The sequence below is a fragment of the Arctopsyche grandis genome, chromosome 10, assembly GCF_051622035.1.
Source record: "Arctopsyche grandis isolate Sample6627 chromosome 10, ASM5162203v2, whole genome shotgun sequence".
Taxonomy (NCBI): Eukaryota; Metazoa; Arthropoda; class Insecta; order Trichoptera; family Hydropsychidae; genus Arctopsyche; species Arctopsyche grandis.
In genome coordinates, this window is record NC_135364.1 from 30,104,074 (window position 1) to 30,119,225 (window position 15,152).

Consider the following 15,152-nt stretch of genomic DNA (forward strand, 5'->3'; position numbering starts at 1 on the left):
ATTCAGCTCTATTATATATTATATTATATCAATACCCCTAGAAAATTCCTTGTAAAAAAAAACACCTGATTACAGTGACGCGCAGAGGGGGATGGAAGCCGATGGTGATTTATGTCTACAATTATAAATTAGAAGACATTTCAAGAAATGAAAAAAAGCTTCGCTTACGGTGTTGAATTAAATTTTACTTTAAGAACAAATCTATTAAAACTTGTACTTTTATTTCAATACATGTCCTATTATGTAAATAAATATTTGGATACTGATTTTAAATTCTGCGCGCGCACATTAATACGGGAGGAAAAGTCTGTTCCTCTTGTTCCTGTTGTATCCTGCTCGCGCAAATTAAGTGAGTATGTACCGTTTACCATGTACCATTTTTTTTAGACCCTTATGTGGAGGTTGTGATCGAGAATTCTCGAGAAATTTTGATTCTCGTTTCTCGAGAATATTTTATTGTGAAATTTCGAGATTCTCATTTCTCGAGAATATTTTATTATGAAAATTCGAGATTCTCGTATCTCGAGAAATCGTTTTTTAGAATCTCGAAAATATCGAGAATATTTTAAATTTATCACTACATGTTTTTGTTCAATAAACTGACTGATTTGTATACTTGTTAACTCGTAAATAATTTTGTGAAGTATTGTAATATGTATAGCTAGTCAGTATTTTCATTATTTGTCCAGTAAGTTATTATTCGGTCATCATATAAGTACATATACACACATGTTACAACGAAATCGCAAGCATTCGGTTATGATGCCACTAAAACGCTAGTGAAAATATATGTTCCCTGACAATATGAACTCACTGTAACACACATAAAACAAAGATTTTTGATTTATTATTTATTTATTCGTGTATTTGCTCCTTACATATTAATCAATTTATAGTCGGTATTTTAATATGCATAGATGGTCAGTATTTTTATTATTTGTCCGGTCACAAAAACACGGGCAAAGCCGGGTAGTGACACTGGGAATTTTATAAAATTCTTTGTTACATATTGTTATTTTTACTATTATAAATAACTTTTATATATTCTTATTTTCTTTTCATGCCTTCTTTTTTATTTATTTTTTTAATATAATTTTACTATTTTTTTCTATTCAATGTTCTATTGTATATCTCAATATCTTTCTTTCATCATGTCTTTAATACATTTATAAACCCCTGATATAATATATGTACATATGTAGTGTTTGTGTCCTTTTGATTTTTGTATGTTGTCGATTTTATATGCTAAAAAAATCAATTCACTATATTAAAAAAAAAATTATACTTTCTCGAGAATCTCGAGAAACAAAAAAAGAAAATCTCGAATTCTCGAGATTCAAATATTTCGAGAAAATAAGATTCTCAAATCTCGAGATTCAAATATTCCGCGAAAATGAGATTCTCGAATCTCGAGAATCAAAAAGAGTCGAGAAATCACAACCTCTACCCATATGTACCATGATCATAGCCAAGGAAGGCTGTAGAAGCACTAACCCCCCCCCCCCCTAAATTAAAAAAAGTAATCGTATATATAATATCGCTATTCTGTGTGTCTGTGTGTGTGATGACGCTCGCCATACTATAATAGTCGCTTCGATTCGGCATACAAATGTACATATGTACGTCACAGATAAAACTCGACCAACAAAATGTACGAATATAATATCGAAAGAAAAAACTTCCAAGAACTGTTTTATCGTTACTGGACAGTGTTATTGTGTTGCTGTCAACAGTTGGAAGTCAATTTACAAGGCATCACTTTTTGTTCAGCTTGCATTATTCCAAATAATTGCGACAAAATTACAAACCGGCCACGTCGCCGGGATCATACCTTGAATACAGAACAGTCTCGGTCAAACTAGGACGTTTGGTGACATATATGTATTAAGAGGCAAACAATTGAAGAGTTGGCCCCGAGCTTCTGGCCTGGTCGGTATTTAAATTATAACAAGAAAAATTGTATATTAGAAAGTTTATTTACCAAACAAGATTGTAGTATATTGGTAGTGAAAACATTATAAAAAAATAAATAAAAAACAAATACAAAATATAAATATAAATCAGGTAGGTATTTAAAATGTTATAATACTGTGCATCTAAATGTAACTATACTACGGGAATATTACCGCAATATTAGGTATTTCTTTCAAAATTTTACAAACATGGCGAATTTGGAAAATGTATCGAGTCTTATTATATTCAAACGTTATTGACTATTTTCTTCGAATCTATATGGATAATCTTAAAACAAAAATTATAAAACCACAAAATATGAATCATTAGTTGATCCATTTGAATGGGAAAAACAGTTTCAAGGCAATAAATTTGGGAATATTCGTTTGATAGTATTTAAATGTTGAAATGGATATAAAAGGTAATATGCTATTTCTATGTAAATAGTTAATTTTTAACATGTACTGTTTTTCCCGACGGTAAAGAAATACGAAATTTCTTAAACAAAAATTAATTATCAGTAGGAAACATAATCGTGTGCGCATTTACTACACATATGAGAATTTTCTAAAAATGGCAATGTGTATGTATTTAAAGTAATTTAAAGATTTATATATATGTACTCTGACATTACAGCATTCATTCGCAAAAATGTTTACAATGTTACGACCGGAAAACGTAATTGTCATTTGAATAAAACTAAAAATAAATTAATTAAGTGCTTCATTTTGAGCTACTCGGAAAAGATGTACTAAAAACTATGACTAGATTTGTAGATTATCAATTTAAACAAACTAGAAATCTTTTGCCGACTGATCGTATGGAATTATGAATTCAAATTCCAAGTTTAGAAAAACTTTTATAAAAATATATTCAAAATAATATGGCTAGATTTTTGTTCACACAAATCCTTTTACAAAAGGTAAGCCCGTGCATACGGATTTCTGATATCTTCTGTACGTATCTCCGAAGAAATTGACGAGCGTATACTCTTCGTAGAATACTCTTTCATTGAAGAAGAGCCAGGACGCCGCCGCATATCCGATAGCGCAAAACGGATTCAGCAGTATTATCTGAAAATAAAACAACGAATTCAAAATATAGAATTTCAACGTAAAATACATGATGAACAATTCAATTCAAAACTATCAAACCTGAGTTCCGATCGACCAGTAAAACCAACCGACATAGCTCGGATGACGACACATCGAATATAGACCGTGCGTCACTAAAACATGATCCCTGTGCTTTTCGAATTGAACCTGAAAATCATCAAACATATGCATCAAAAAGGTCGTACGTTCCCTTTAATATAATCTCGAAATTAGCTTCGATAGAGTGAACCTACACAATGATTGAAATTTGCCCTCGCCGTAACCATGGCACCTTTCCTCAACATTTCTCCGAGAATACAGACGAGCAGTCCGAGGAACGATATGGAGAACCATTCCTTGAGACCTGTGGGAACACACAAAAATAAGTCAGAGTCAATAGTCGTGCGAAATAGTCGTGCGTGAGAACAAATCGATTCGGTTTACCCGGCCAAAAGTAGAATTCTATGGACCATTCGATCCAACTGGCGACGGCGGCTATTATATACTGCTTGCTATGATTCAAAATGAAAGAGTCCAACGACAGAGACATGGGATTGGTCATGGCGATCGTGAAAAATTCGCTAAAGTGAAAGAAAGCCATGACGGCAGCGTATATGCCGAACACTTTCCAACCGTCGTCGAAACACGACAAGTAAATGCCGGTCGCGAATGCGCACCCCAAAAATGTGGCTCGAACCGATACCTTAAACAAAACGGTAAAATTGAAAACGTATATAATAAAAATGTATGCATTCAATTAAAAATTAAAAAAAAGGAGATCGATTTTTCAAAACGAGCCTTACATAATATGCCAGTCTCTTTTTTATTTTATTTCATACAATCTTTTTAAATTTACTATATGGATGGACGGGGAGTCCATATTACTATTGGACGACAATAGACTATAGACTCGTCGTCGAGTACGCCGGCTTCGGGTCCAGGCTGTTTCGTTATTTATATGGATCTGATTTGGGGGTAAAACCAAAGTAGAGCCTCCAAAGTACCCCGAGTCCGGCATATTAGGTTAGGTGAGAAAGAAACATCGCTTTGAATGATAAAAAATGAAGCGAGAACACTCACGTCGTACAAAAAACCGGAGAGATAGAATCGTAGCGCTATGTTTATGATAGAGAGGTAGAGAATGGGACTCCAGAGATTGGTGCCCCAGATGTCGGCGACGAAGCCGAAGTAAATCTCGGTCATGTAAACGCACGAGAAGAGCAGCAGCGAGGCCAGGAAAAGGGCCAAACCCTGAAACCCTATTTTGATGTTCTCGTTGAGCAGCGACATCGCGAAGCCGGAACTCTCCAATTCCACACAACTGTCAAATCCACACCATTCCCTCCCTCCCCAACTACGCTGCGCAGCTGCACAATTTGCACAATTTGCGCAATTTGCACAATTTGCAATCTGCAATCTGAAAAGCGAGAGCCGCTACAGCTACGCTACAGCTATAACACACCTGCCACTACTAGTTCGTGATCCAAACACCCGAAACAACGACCCGACTCTTTTTTTTTTTTTGTGCTTTTTGTTTCCTTTGCCTTTTATAGATGTGGACTATTAACTATATACGTTTATAGCAGTGACGACTCGTCTATATGAGCTGCGGGGCTACACCCCTCCCAGTATAATATAAATGCATGCTATTTTTGAGTGACCATGAAAAAGTCGAAAATGTTCGTTTACCATGCATACATATGAAAAACGGTTAGTATATTGTAAGACAGGTGAGGGGGTCACCAGTGTAAGATCGCCAGTTATAGAACAGGGGTCACCAGTGTAAGATCGCCAATTTAGTAGTCGGCGGTCATCAGTGTAAGACAGGGAAGGTATGTTGACCGTATCCCGGTCTAACGAAACACGTGTTGTGTAGTTTGAAAGAGGATCGTTTATTTGCGTTCAATTGGTACAATGGTTATTGTATGTACGAAGAGGTTTCTTCGGAGATGTGATCTAGTTGAACTCTAGAGGCTCACTCTGCCGGTGGAGGTTGCTGTGTTGCTTTATAAACGTTTTGGGTTGAAGTGTGTCGTGTGCACATCTTTTGTTCTTGGTACTCGCGCTGCCCTAGTTATGCTGCGAGCGTGGTTTTATGGGTTCATACGCCTGGACGTAGTTCGTGGTTTTTATGGGTTCAGTGTGTTCTTCCTTTGTTTCCCAGATACGTGTATAAAAACACGTGTCGACCTTTTGACGAGGCGAGCGTGTGCCATGCGTTAATGACTTTCCTGGATATGTGTCGCAGTGCCTATATATATGCCTACAATATCAGTGGCGTGCAGTGAAAGTCTCTCTCCCCTCGTTGTACATCCTCACTTAATTTGCGCGAGCAGGATACAACAGGAACAAGAGGAACAGGCTTTTCCTCCCGAATCCTGCGCGCGCACATTAAACAAAGCTGTATGACAAAAAATGATCGGATAAGAGGCAAACTTTTTCCTGAATTGTAATCGTAAGTGAAACGTAAAAGAGGTTTGTAAAAAAAAGAAAGATAATTTCACATATTACAGACCCATGACAGGTTGTTCTTACCACTAGCGTAATTTGCGAAACTTGTGACAAATTTGACAAACATGTGGAAAACACGTATTTATTTTAACACTGGTAGATAGATTGAATAGCAACCCGCATGTGGTGGTGAAAAAAACTGAAAATTTTGAAACTGGGGATGAAAGAAGCAAAGAATCAGTTCACGGTCAGTTTTCGCCCTGTTAACACGCTGCGTAAATTAACAATTATTGACTTAAAAATAGACTTAAGATTTAATTATTTTTAAATATAAGTTGTAAATTAATATTATTGTGTTTTTACGTTCGCTTTAATATATTTTTTGATTTTTTAATCAAAAACTTTTTTTTTGAAATGGCTCCAAAAAAACCATTTTAGAAAATGTGAAAGTGGCCATTGCAACGCTTATTAGTGAAAAGACATATAGTTACAGACAAATTGCAAAAAAAAATCATGTTTCTCACCCTACGGTAGCCCATATTGCACAATTGGTGCAATCGGGAGTTTCTCCAACTGCTACATTATACGACAAATGTGGGAGAAAACGAAAAACCACACCGCGAACGGATCGAAAAATCATCACCATAGCTTTGGAGAACCGTAAGGTGCCTAATAAAGGCATTCAAGCTATTCTGAACCAAGAGGATATCGATATTTCCACAAGGACGATGCAACGTAGATTTCGTGAAGTTAACGTCAAGAGCCGAACTCCCATAAAAAAGCCAAAATTGAAACCAACGATGAAAAAAAAGCCCAGGAACATCAGCAATGGACTGTTGATGATTGAAAAAAGGTATTGTTTAAATATTAATATTAAACTAAAAAATACTTGATAACCTCCTATGTACTAATTTTTCATTCATTTTAGGTTTGTTTCTCTGACGAAACAATTCTAAGGATAATGACAGATGTTGTCCAATACATCAGAAGACGACCTTCCGAGAAGCTGAGCGACGAATGCACCATTCGAACAACAAAATATAATCCATCTGTACGGTGTGGTCCGTTATTAGCGGAAAAGGGGCTGGACCCATAAAGGGCTGGACCCAAACATTGGGGCAGGATCAATACAATAAAAATTGTTGAACGTATTTTTGCCTTATTTTGAATAGGAAGGGATGGATGCACATAATTACATTTTTATGCAAGATGTCACACGGCCAAAACAATTAACAACTACCTGACCACAAAAAATATTTGAATTTTGTTATGGCCAGGTAATTCACCGGATTTAAATCCGATTGAAAATTGTTGGGGTTATTAAAAAGTATTTTTTATAACAGCCCTAATACTACGTTAGATAATTTAAAAGAAAAAATAATAGATACATGGAAAAATAATTTGTAGAGATATAGCACGACTTGTGATATCACCTATTTCCCTCATCGAACTTAATCTGTACAAATGACATCATCGTGTCCTCTTCTCGTACACGAAAGTTAGCCGTGGCCGAAATACTTCGTCCAGCTTACCCATAAAGGCGATTCGACTCGCTCCAGATACGCAATCACGAGTACACGGGAAATCCCAAGGAGCTACGCAACTACGCATCAAACATCGAACACAAAAGAAGACCTCAACCCCGTCGGAATCTTCCAGAACGTGATCTCACCAGCCCAGCTACGCGTTGCTCAAGCAACACCTTTATAAACCAGTGCATCGTCCCCAGATGCCAGTGAGCTTCAGGAACTCGACCTAGCTCGTTCCAGTGAATCCTTTACCTACTTCGCTGTACATACAAATACACCTGTATTAACCGAGTAATAAAGATCCTCTTCAAAATTCAACTGAATTTCCATAGGCTGGGAAACGGTCCAAAACCTTCAACCTCCCTATAAATTCAAAAATCAAAAAAACAATACAGTCATGCATAGAGATCAATTCGGGCTGTTATAACAAATAGGGGAGGGACAACTAAATATTAAGTTAATTAAAGTTTTTTTTGTAAATATTATTGATGAATATATTATGCGTGTATAATAAAAAGTTTTGTTTCATTTCCTGTTCTAAAATTTAACAAAATCGACAAAAAACTAGTTTTACGCTAGTGGTAAGAACTTCCTGTCATGGGTCTGTATATATATGTACATAGTACCGTGTACAATGCACCCATTTTTTTTTTTGATCTTTCGACTTAAGGTCTTTCGATTTTCGATCTTTGCCTTCTGATATTTGCTTTTCACTTTCGGTCCCGTGAGGTAAACTCGTTCGCGATATATGTAATCTGTTTACCAGATATGTAATTAATATTAGCGAGTGGTGGCGAAAAGACGAGGGCATCCGCAGCGTTTGACTAGTGGATTCAGAGATCCGAGGTTGTCGAGCGGTTCGTCTCATCTAACGTAACGTAACACTAGCCCATAAACATAAACACACGAACGTTAACGCACGCTAAACATCTACGGAACAACTGAACTTGCACGAACGTACGTCCGAAACTTGGTGTTGATGGTCCGACACTGACCATCCGTCATCCGTCATCCGTCACCCGTCACCTGTCATCTGTCACCTGTCACCTGTCATCGACTCGGCCGAGAGGTTCGACATGTCCTATCGACACTCCTCGCACCACAAGGTATTTGGTATTCGGTATTCGGTATTCCGAAACATTTTACATTTACATTTACACCCACCATCGTCCAGTTCCGTTCTGACATCACATCACATAACCTCTTCGCGTACCAACCTAACAACCTAAATGCACTCCCTTATTTTTTGTTTGAGCCGTTCTTCACTCGATCGTACAAAATACAAATACAGCACGTGTGCGTTTGTCTACTCGACTCACGACACATTTTGTTTTAATTTTTCCACAAATATTTTATTTTTACTTAGAGAAGGCCTGACAGGTAGACCCTAACTTGCCTTCTTAGACAATTAAATCACTGTATTGCGAGAGGCTGAACAACACGAAATTAACAATTAACCCTTTGAGTTGTAGGCGGGGTAGGATGTGTTGACCGTATCCCAGCCTAACGAAACACTGTTGTGCTTGTTTTAATAAAGTTTTATTGTTTGCCTAAATAATGTACAAAGGTATTAGAATATGTGGGCAAAAGTATGTCGTTCAGCGGTCTCTGGATATGGTAGAGTATCGCTGGCTCGGCATTCGGCTATGTTCAGAAGGTCTCTGGGTGCGGCAGTGTGTTGCTGGCTCGTTGTTCGGCTATGTTCAGAAGGTCTCTGGTCTGCTGCTGTGTGTCGACGCTTGCTGCTGTGGGTCGACTGGCGTTGTTTGGGTTGTACCTCCTTTTATAGTGTTTCTGGTTGCTGGCTGTTGTTGATGCGTATGCGAGGAATGTGTTTTTGTCGATGGGGTAGACTTTTCTGGAATGATTGGCACCGTTCCGCTCGATGTAGTTTAATGGCTGCAGGTGTGCTTCGACTGGTTTGTTTCCGCTCGAGTGGTAGGGGTGGAGCTTTCTAGAAGGTTTTGGCACCGTTCCGCTTGAGTTTAGTTTAATGACTGCAGGTGTGCTTCGACCGGTTTGTTTCCGCTCGCCTGGTTGGGATGGAGCTTTCTAGAAGGTTTTAGGAATGTATTCTGCGTCGCAGTATATGTCTTGATGATGGTGACGAGATTCCCACAGAGTGTTGACGTCTTTTCTGTTAATAGACCGCCACGCTGAAAATTTCGCCAACATTTCCAACTACAATTATTTAGAAATCCAATAGAAAGCACGTATAAAAATTGTAGCCAATCCAAACAAACCCTAGATCACTACCGCCGAGGATTTCGAGTTTTGTAAAGGTGTGTTTAGACTCTTTAACACTATAGCGGCCGCGCGGTTTAACTGTTGAACGTTGCCAGGGGCCGGCACGATTTTTTAAAAAACTTTACATATATTCGCATATATGTAAAGTTTCCGCATATAAGTAAAGTACCGTTTCCGTTCCCGTTTTTTGGCGATTTTTTTTTCACAGTAATCTTTCCGGACATGCACAAAACAAATCCTGTAAGTTTCATCGTAATCTGTTGAGTAGTTTAGGATCCGATACGAGACAAACAGACAGTATAATATATATGTAGATTGAAATAAAAAGAAAATAAATCTAATATAAAATAAAAAATGAAACATAATTGTATCATCGACCAGAAACGATTGACGAAAACGTAATACAAAAAAAAATATATCAGTGGACTGAAGCAGTTCGCGCAGTCGTGAATCATACATGCATCAGCAGCCAGTAAGCGTTAGCACCAACATGATGCAAATATCTGTCGATAATAAATTATTTTTTAGCATTTAAAAATGCTGTGTTCTCAATGTGACAAGATCTTCAAATCGCTTGATTTATCCATATCGCCTAAGTGGTGTTGAATTAAAGTTTGTGGATGAATATTGTGATTTGGGGGTCTTGTTCTCGAATAATTTTCAATTTAAACGACACATAGACAATATTTGTTTGCGAGCCACAAAAATGCTGGGATTCTTACTACGAGTTAGCAAACCTTTCCAGAGTACGTTGGTTCTTAAAATTCTTTATGAATCTTTAGTACGTAGTATTCTAGAATTTTCTTCCATTATATGGAATCCTACCCATATAACTCATTCATTGAAGATTGAGAGAATCCAAAAACGGTTTCTCAGATATCTTTATATGAAACAGTATGGTTATTATCCTTGGCTATATCCTAGTGCATTCCTATTAGGGGCGTTAGGTTTCAACTCATTGGAGTCTCGTCGGAACATGTTACTGGGAAGGCACTTTTTTAAGCTGTTGAATGGGATAATACACAATCCTCAGGTTCTTAATGAATTTAGGTTTTATGCACCTAGTAAATTCAGGGACTTGAGAAATCGTGATTTGTTTGTTCCTCCTGTGGCTCGCACACATATGTTGACAACGGCTCCTATATCTAGGGCGATATATCTGCTCAACCGGATTTCTGGTGAAATTGACCTCTTCAATATAAAATATGCTAATCTGGTTGAGTGGTTATTGAGGAATGCCAGTGGTTGATTTTGCCTATTATAAATATGAATGATTGTTATTACTTTTTTTTATGATTTTAATGATGTTGTGTTCATATTGTTATTATTATAAGTTATTATTACTGTTATCATGTTATTATTATTGAATGACCGGCCACAGTGACGCGTGGGAGCTCTCTGTAATGTCACTGTGGCTAATATGTTAAATAAATAAATAAATATGAGTCAGCGGCCACCATTGTGTTAATATATATTACAACAATATAAAATAAACAAAACAAGTCTATTAATGAATGTATTTTTCCAAGACTAGTTCCATCTTCTTCATTGTTGTTAAAATGTAATGCTCACAATCTAAAATACTCAGCAGTTAGGGATTTCCATCGGGTGATTCTGCTATGGTTCAGAAAGACATTCAGAAATTCCGGTGTAAACCAGTGTTTATAAACACTGGCACGGATTACACTATCCATGTTCAATGCTACCTGGAAAGGCTTAGCAGGTAGTATTCTTGTTTACTTTGTACACGTCTTAAGCCTTTTTCAGGCCTATTGTGGACTTGTTGGTGAGCATTCAAAGGGTTAAAAGATTTAGTTTCAAAATTCAATAAAACATATTTCTTGAGAAATACTGTGATTATTTCCATAATGACATATTTAAATTTGGGGCTTGGGACATGTGCAGCTTAGTAATAATCAGGTATACACAATTGACAGGGTTACACAAATGCCAGAGATGGGGAGAGAGGCCAGCAGGTGGAGCGTGGCTTCCAACATTCGAGGAAAGACGACGACACCAATTACGACCACGTCACCATGGACATGAGCGAGGTAATTCAAATTGCGTCACTTTGTGTAGTTTTCGAGTTTAATTTAACATATCACCGTTATTTTATGCAATACATATGTACATATATTATATTATATTTGAGCTTTGTTTTGTATCTATTACATATGTAAAAGCAATCACTTTTGATTTGATGGTATTACATACATATGAAAAGTTAAATGCTAATTTATTAATTTGAATCGATACGATCTGGGTCGTTTAGATTTATGTAGTTTCAAGTATGTTGAGTTGAGAGTCGAGTAACGAGTACATAAATTAGGCATACATACATATGTACATACATAAATTAGGTTTATTTTTGTTGTAATTTGAATTCAATTTGCGTTCTTTGATATTAACATATATTGTATTGTGACGCATATACAAAATTCCCTACCTTCCGAACAACAACTCACATGGGGGCAATTTTGATCTTCCCATTGCCGATTGGACCATCGGTGCTCTCTGTGCGATATTTACTTTGTGTGTACGGCTTGCAGACTTTCTGTCTGTCTGTCTGTCGAGTTTGTACAATCTTATTCGCAATCATCAATTCCTCACGTAAGTACCAAAATGCAAAACAAAATAAATGCATTCATTCCTTATTTTTAATTTTGTCAAATTTCAAAACGTTTCCTAGTAAGAGCATACATATAATAATATAGTATGGTCAAACACAATGTGTTTACTTTTTCCTGACTAGAACTATTCGTTTCAATTCAATTCAATGTGTACCACTAATATACATACATTAATATGTACATACAATATTTACATTTTGTATATTAGTAGTGACACGCAGGGTCGGCTTATACATTTATTTTCAAATCATCACTAATTGGTATGATGTTAAGCCCTCCCCCGCTAGCAACTTGATGTATCACTTACTGTTTTCTTCACTCATTTTTAATCTATGTATAATTATAATTTGCGATTTATTTTCTTCATTTACAATAAATTATAAATTTAAACATTTAGATTGTAAAAACACGTTTTTTTTTTTTTTTTTTGGAAAATTTTAGCTGATATTATTTGGGACTGTTTATTGGTTTATCTATTCGCTGTTAATGAAATGTACAAACGTTATAATTTTTTTCTATTTTATAAATATCATATAGGAATCTAACAATAATAATTCGGACAATGATTCGCCGAGAGGAGATGTCAGAAGAAGATCTTCACAATCCTCGGGGGAACGAGAATTCTATAGGGGTACTGAATCGTCTCCGGACGATAGAGGGAGACCCAAATCTAGGGAACATAATTTTGACAATAACAGAGACGATTGCGGGTACTCTAGGTCATTTTTGTTAATACATATATATGTACATGTCTAGTATGAAGTGATTTCTGATTTGTAATTATTGATTGCAGACAAAGTGGAGATAATTTCAAATCAAAATATTATGAAAATAACGAGTTTTCGTCCAAAGAACATTCAAACGATCATTATAATTCTGCAAGTTCGTCTGGAGAAAAATCCAATGAAAGGCAGACGTACGATGAATATAGAGAGCAGCCGAAGAAATTAAGTTCCTCGGATAAATCATACGGCGACGATTCTCAATCGCGAGTGTCACCCAATAATGATGACAGCGGAAAATATAGTTCTTATAAAGGGTCTGACAAGGAAACCTCGAGACGGTAAAGTGGTCACTCTTCATACACACACACACACACATATTTCAAAATTCCCTTTGCGGTTAAATTGTAATCGCTTAATTCGCAATTTGATACTGCAGATATGACCAAGACAATTCTGATAGAAAAGATCGTGACAAGAAAGACAGGGATTCGGATCGTGGTCGTCGCTACGACGGTGACAGAAACCGGCACAACACCTACCACAAAGACAAATTTGATAAAAAACATGGCAACGACAAGAGGTAGACTTTTTTTATTTTATGTGTACGCTTAGTTATTTGGACGGTCTCATTTAAACTTAGGTAAACTTTCAGATCATCCAACGACGATAGACGAAAAGACAGATCTAGATCTCGTGATAAAAGTTCCGGTAGTTATAAAAGAAGATCACATTCTGGGGATAGAGATAGAAGTCGTTCATATTACCATCGCTCAGAGGGCTCTGGAAGGTTTGTGTATTTTATTTATTACCAATGTTTATAGTAATTTTTACTTTTAATCACTCTTGAATTTTCAGGTCCGATTCCCGCGAAGGAAAAAGTTTTAAACGTTCGCGAAGCAGAGACAGATCTCCAACATCAAATTTTGAATATAAACCATCATACAAAGTCTCTAAAAAGTTACAGGCTATGGACAAAATGGGTTTGTCACTTTTTCTCCTTGCTTATTGTGTTGAATATTATGTACATATCATACTTACAAAAAAAATTATTTAACCTCAGATTAAAAAAAAAAAGTTTTTTAAAAACTAGGCTTTTCTATGTTTTGTATATAAAAATATAAATCTCGTAAAATATCGCAGATCGGTCTCTTCGAAGAACAGCCAATATCAGAGAGTTGCGAACAAACTCCGACTGTCAGACATGAATGTCAACAATGAAGTCTCGGTGTGAAAATTTTAACATTCATTATATGTATAACCTATATTAGTGAAGTAAAAATATATATATATATATATATGAGAGATAATGAGAGCCTATAATGCAAATGTTATAAGATATAGTGTGAAAAAGATAAAGTTATAGGCGTTTAAACAATTAAAATCTGACAAAATGAGAGGGCGGTGGAAAGTCAAACATATAAGGTTACTGTTTGCATTTTTAAACGTGTCAAACTATCAGAATCGATTTAAATTTCCATCGTTGACCAAAATAGCAAAGTTTCAAAACGACCGGAAGACTGTAGGAATAGATGCTGGATCGTTAGCGAAGTGAAACATAGAAAAGTGTAGTAATAAATAGTAAAAATGATATTTTCTAGGATTGCAAATAAAAACTCCAGACGGTTCAATGGCAACTGCACAGATGCTTTTGAAGCAAACGTTCGCCCAACAAGTAGAAAAAGTGAAAAATGATACTGGCATTGAACTTCCTAAATATTATAATCCGGCCGCTATGAACCCCTTGAGATATGCTAATCAGGTATATGCATGCCCATGTTTACATCACACCGAGCATTTAATTGGAGTTTTGCACTGTTTTTTTTTTAAATATCTTTCGTTTTAGATACAAAAACGGAAATTACTTTGGGGTAATAAAGGCAAAGAAGCAGAAACTTCGAGTGCTCCAGAGGCGCCCGTTAACGAACCAAATAAATCGTCAGTATCCTCCAATAAATGGCAGGGCACGAAATTCGCCCAAGATACAGATGGCAAAGTAGCTTCTAAATTCATGAGATTAATGGGAATCAAAGACCCAAGTAATATAGACTACATACATACATATGTAAATTGTATTTATATTGTAATTTTGTGTATTGTTTGATCAGATGTCGCACAGGGGAGTTCTTCGAGTTCATCTGCTGGAGATATTGTAAAGAAACAGGAAGAGATGTTTGAAGCTATGCAGGCACAATATGAGGTGGCCAGAGCGACTACCCACACGATGCGCGGTGTAGGCTTGGGATTTTCTAGTCACGCTAAACCTTTTTAAGCTACTCTACATAATATGATACATACATATATGTACATACACATGTGTATTGTACATATTATGTTAATAATAAATAATTGATAGCACCGTCGTTTTGTATAGTTGTTTAAATTGTATCGTGTAATATAAAAACTTTGTTTCTTATTAAATCTATTTTCATCAAAAATCAAATGTTTCTCACACGTACTACGTGTACACGTTAGTGAGATTTGTGAACTTTAATAAAAATAAATTGACAAAACTATTTATTTCTT

At 36.2% G+C, this 15,152-nt stretch overlaps 4 protein-coding genes across 4 annotated transcripts in view; 3 read left to right on the top strand and 1 right to left on the bottom strand.

Annotated features, from left to right (window-relative positions):
* Positions 1-12,569, top strand: part of LOC143917880 (trichoplein keratin filament-binding protein) — a 40,029-nt gene extending 27,460 nt beyond the window's left edge. Inside the window, exons 11-12 of the mRNA XM_077439494.1 lie at positions 11,212-11,325; positions 12,442-12,569. Of these exons, the coding sequence (XP_077295620.1) occupies positions 11,212-11,320 (109 nt within the window). The 3' untranslated portion in view covers positions 11,321-11,325; positions 12,442-12,569. The remainder of the gene's footprint in view (positions 1-11,211; positions 11,326-12,441) is intronic.
* On the bottom strand, positions 1,956-4,540 carry Icmt (isoprenylcysteine carboxylmethyltransferase ste14). The gene is made up of 5 exons (XM_077439703.1): positions 4,128-4,540; positions 3,492-3,750; positions 3,302-3,411; positions 3,108-3,215; positions 1,956-3,026 (listed from the first exon to the last, which is right to left on the bottom strand). The coding sequence occupies exons 1-5, from the start codon at positions 4,335-4,337 to the stop codon at positions 2,853-2,855; spliced, it is 861 nt and encodes a 286-aa protein (XP_077295829.1). The 5' UTR covers positions 4,338-4,540; the 3' UTR covers positions 1,956-2,852.
* On the top strand, positions 12,442-15,150 carry LOC143917888 (uncharacterized). Its single transcript, XM_077439505.1, has 8 exons — positions 12,442-12,614; positions 12,698-12,967; positions 13,066-13,209; positions 13,282-13,416; positions 13,485-13,609; positions 14,228-14,388; positions 14,473-14,665; positions 14,735-15,150. Exons 2-6 carry the CDS (start codon positions 12,910-12,912, stop codon positions 14,237-14,239), a joined length of 474 nt encoding a protein of 157 aa, XP_077295631.1. The 5' UTR covers positions 12,442-12,614; positions 12,698-12,909; the 3' UTR covers positions 14,240-14,388; positions 14,473-14,665; positions 14,735-15,150.
* Positions 14,257-14,898, top strand: LOC143917766 (arginine/serine-rich coiled-coil protein 2-like). The gene is made up of 3 exons (XM_077439347.1): positions 14,257-14,388; positions 14,473-14,665; positions 14,735-14,898. The coding sequence occupies exons 1-3, from the start codon at positions 14,257-14,259 to the stop codon at positions 14,896-14,898; spliced, it is 489 nt and encodes a 162-aa protein (XP_077295473.1).
* Positions 15,151-15,152: the final 2 nt, after the last annotated feature.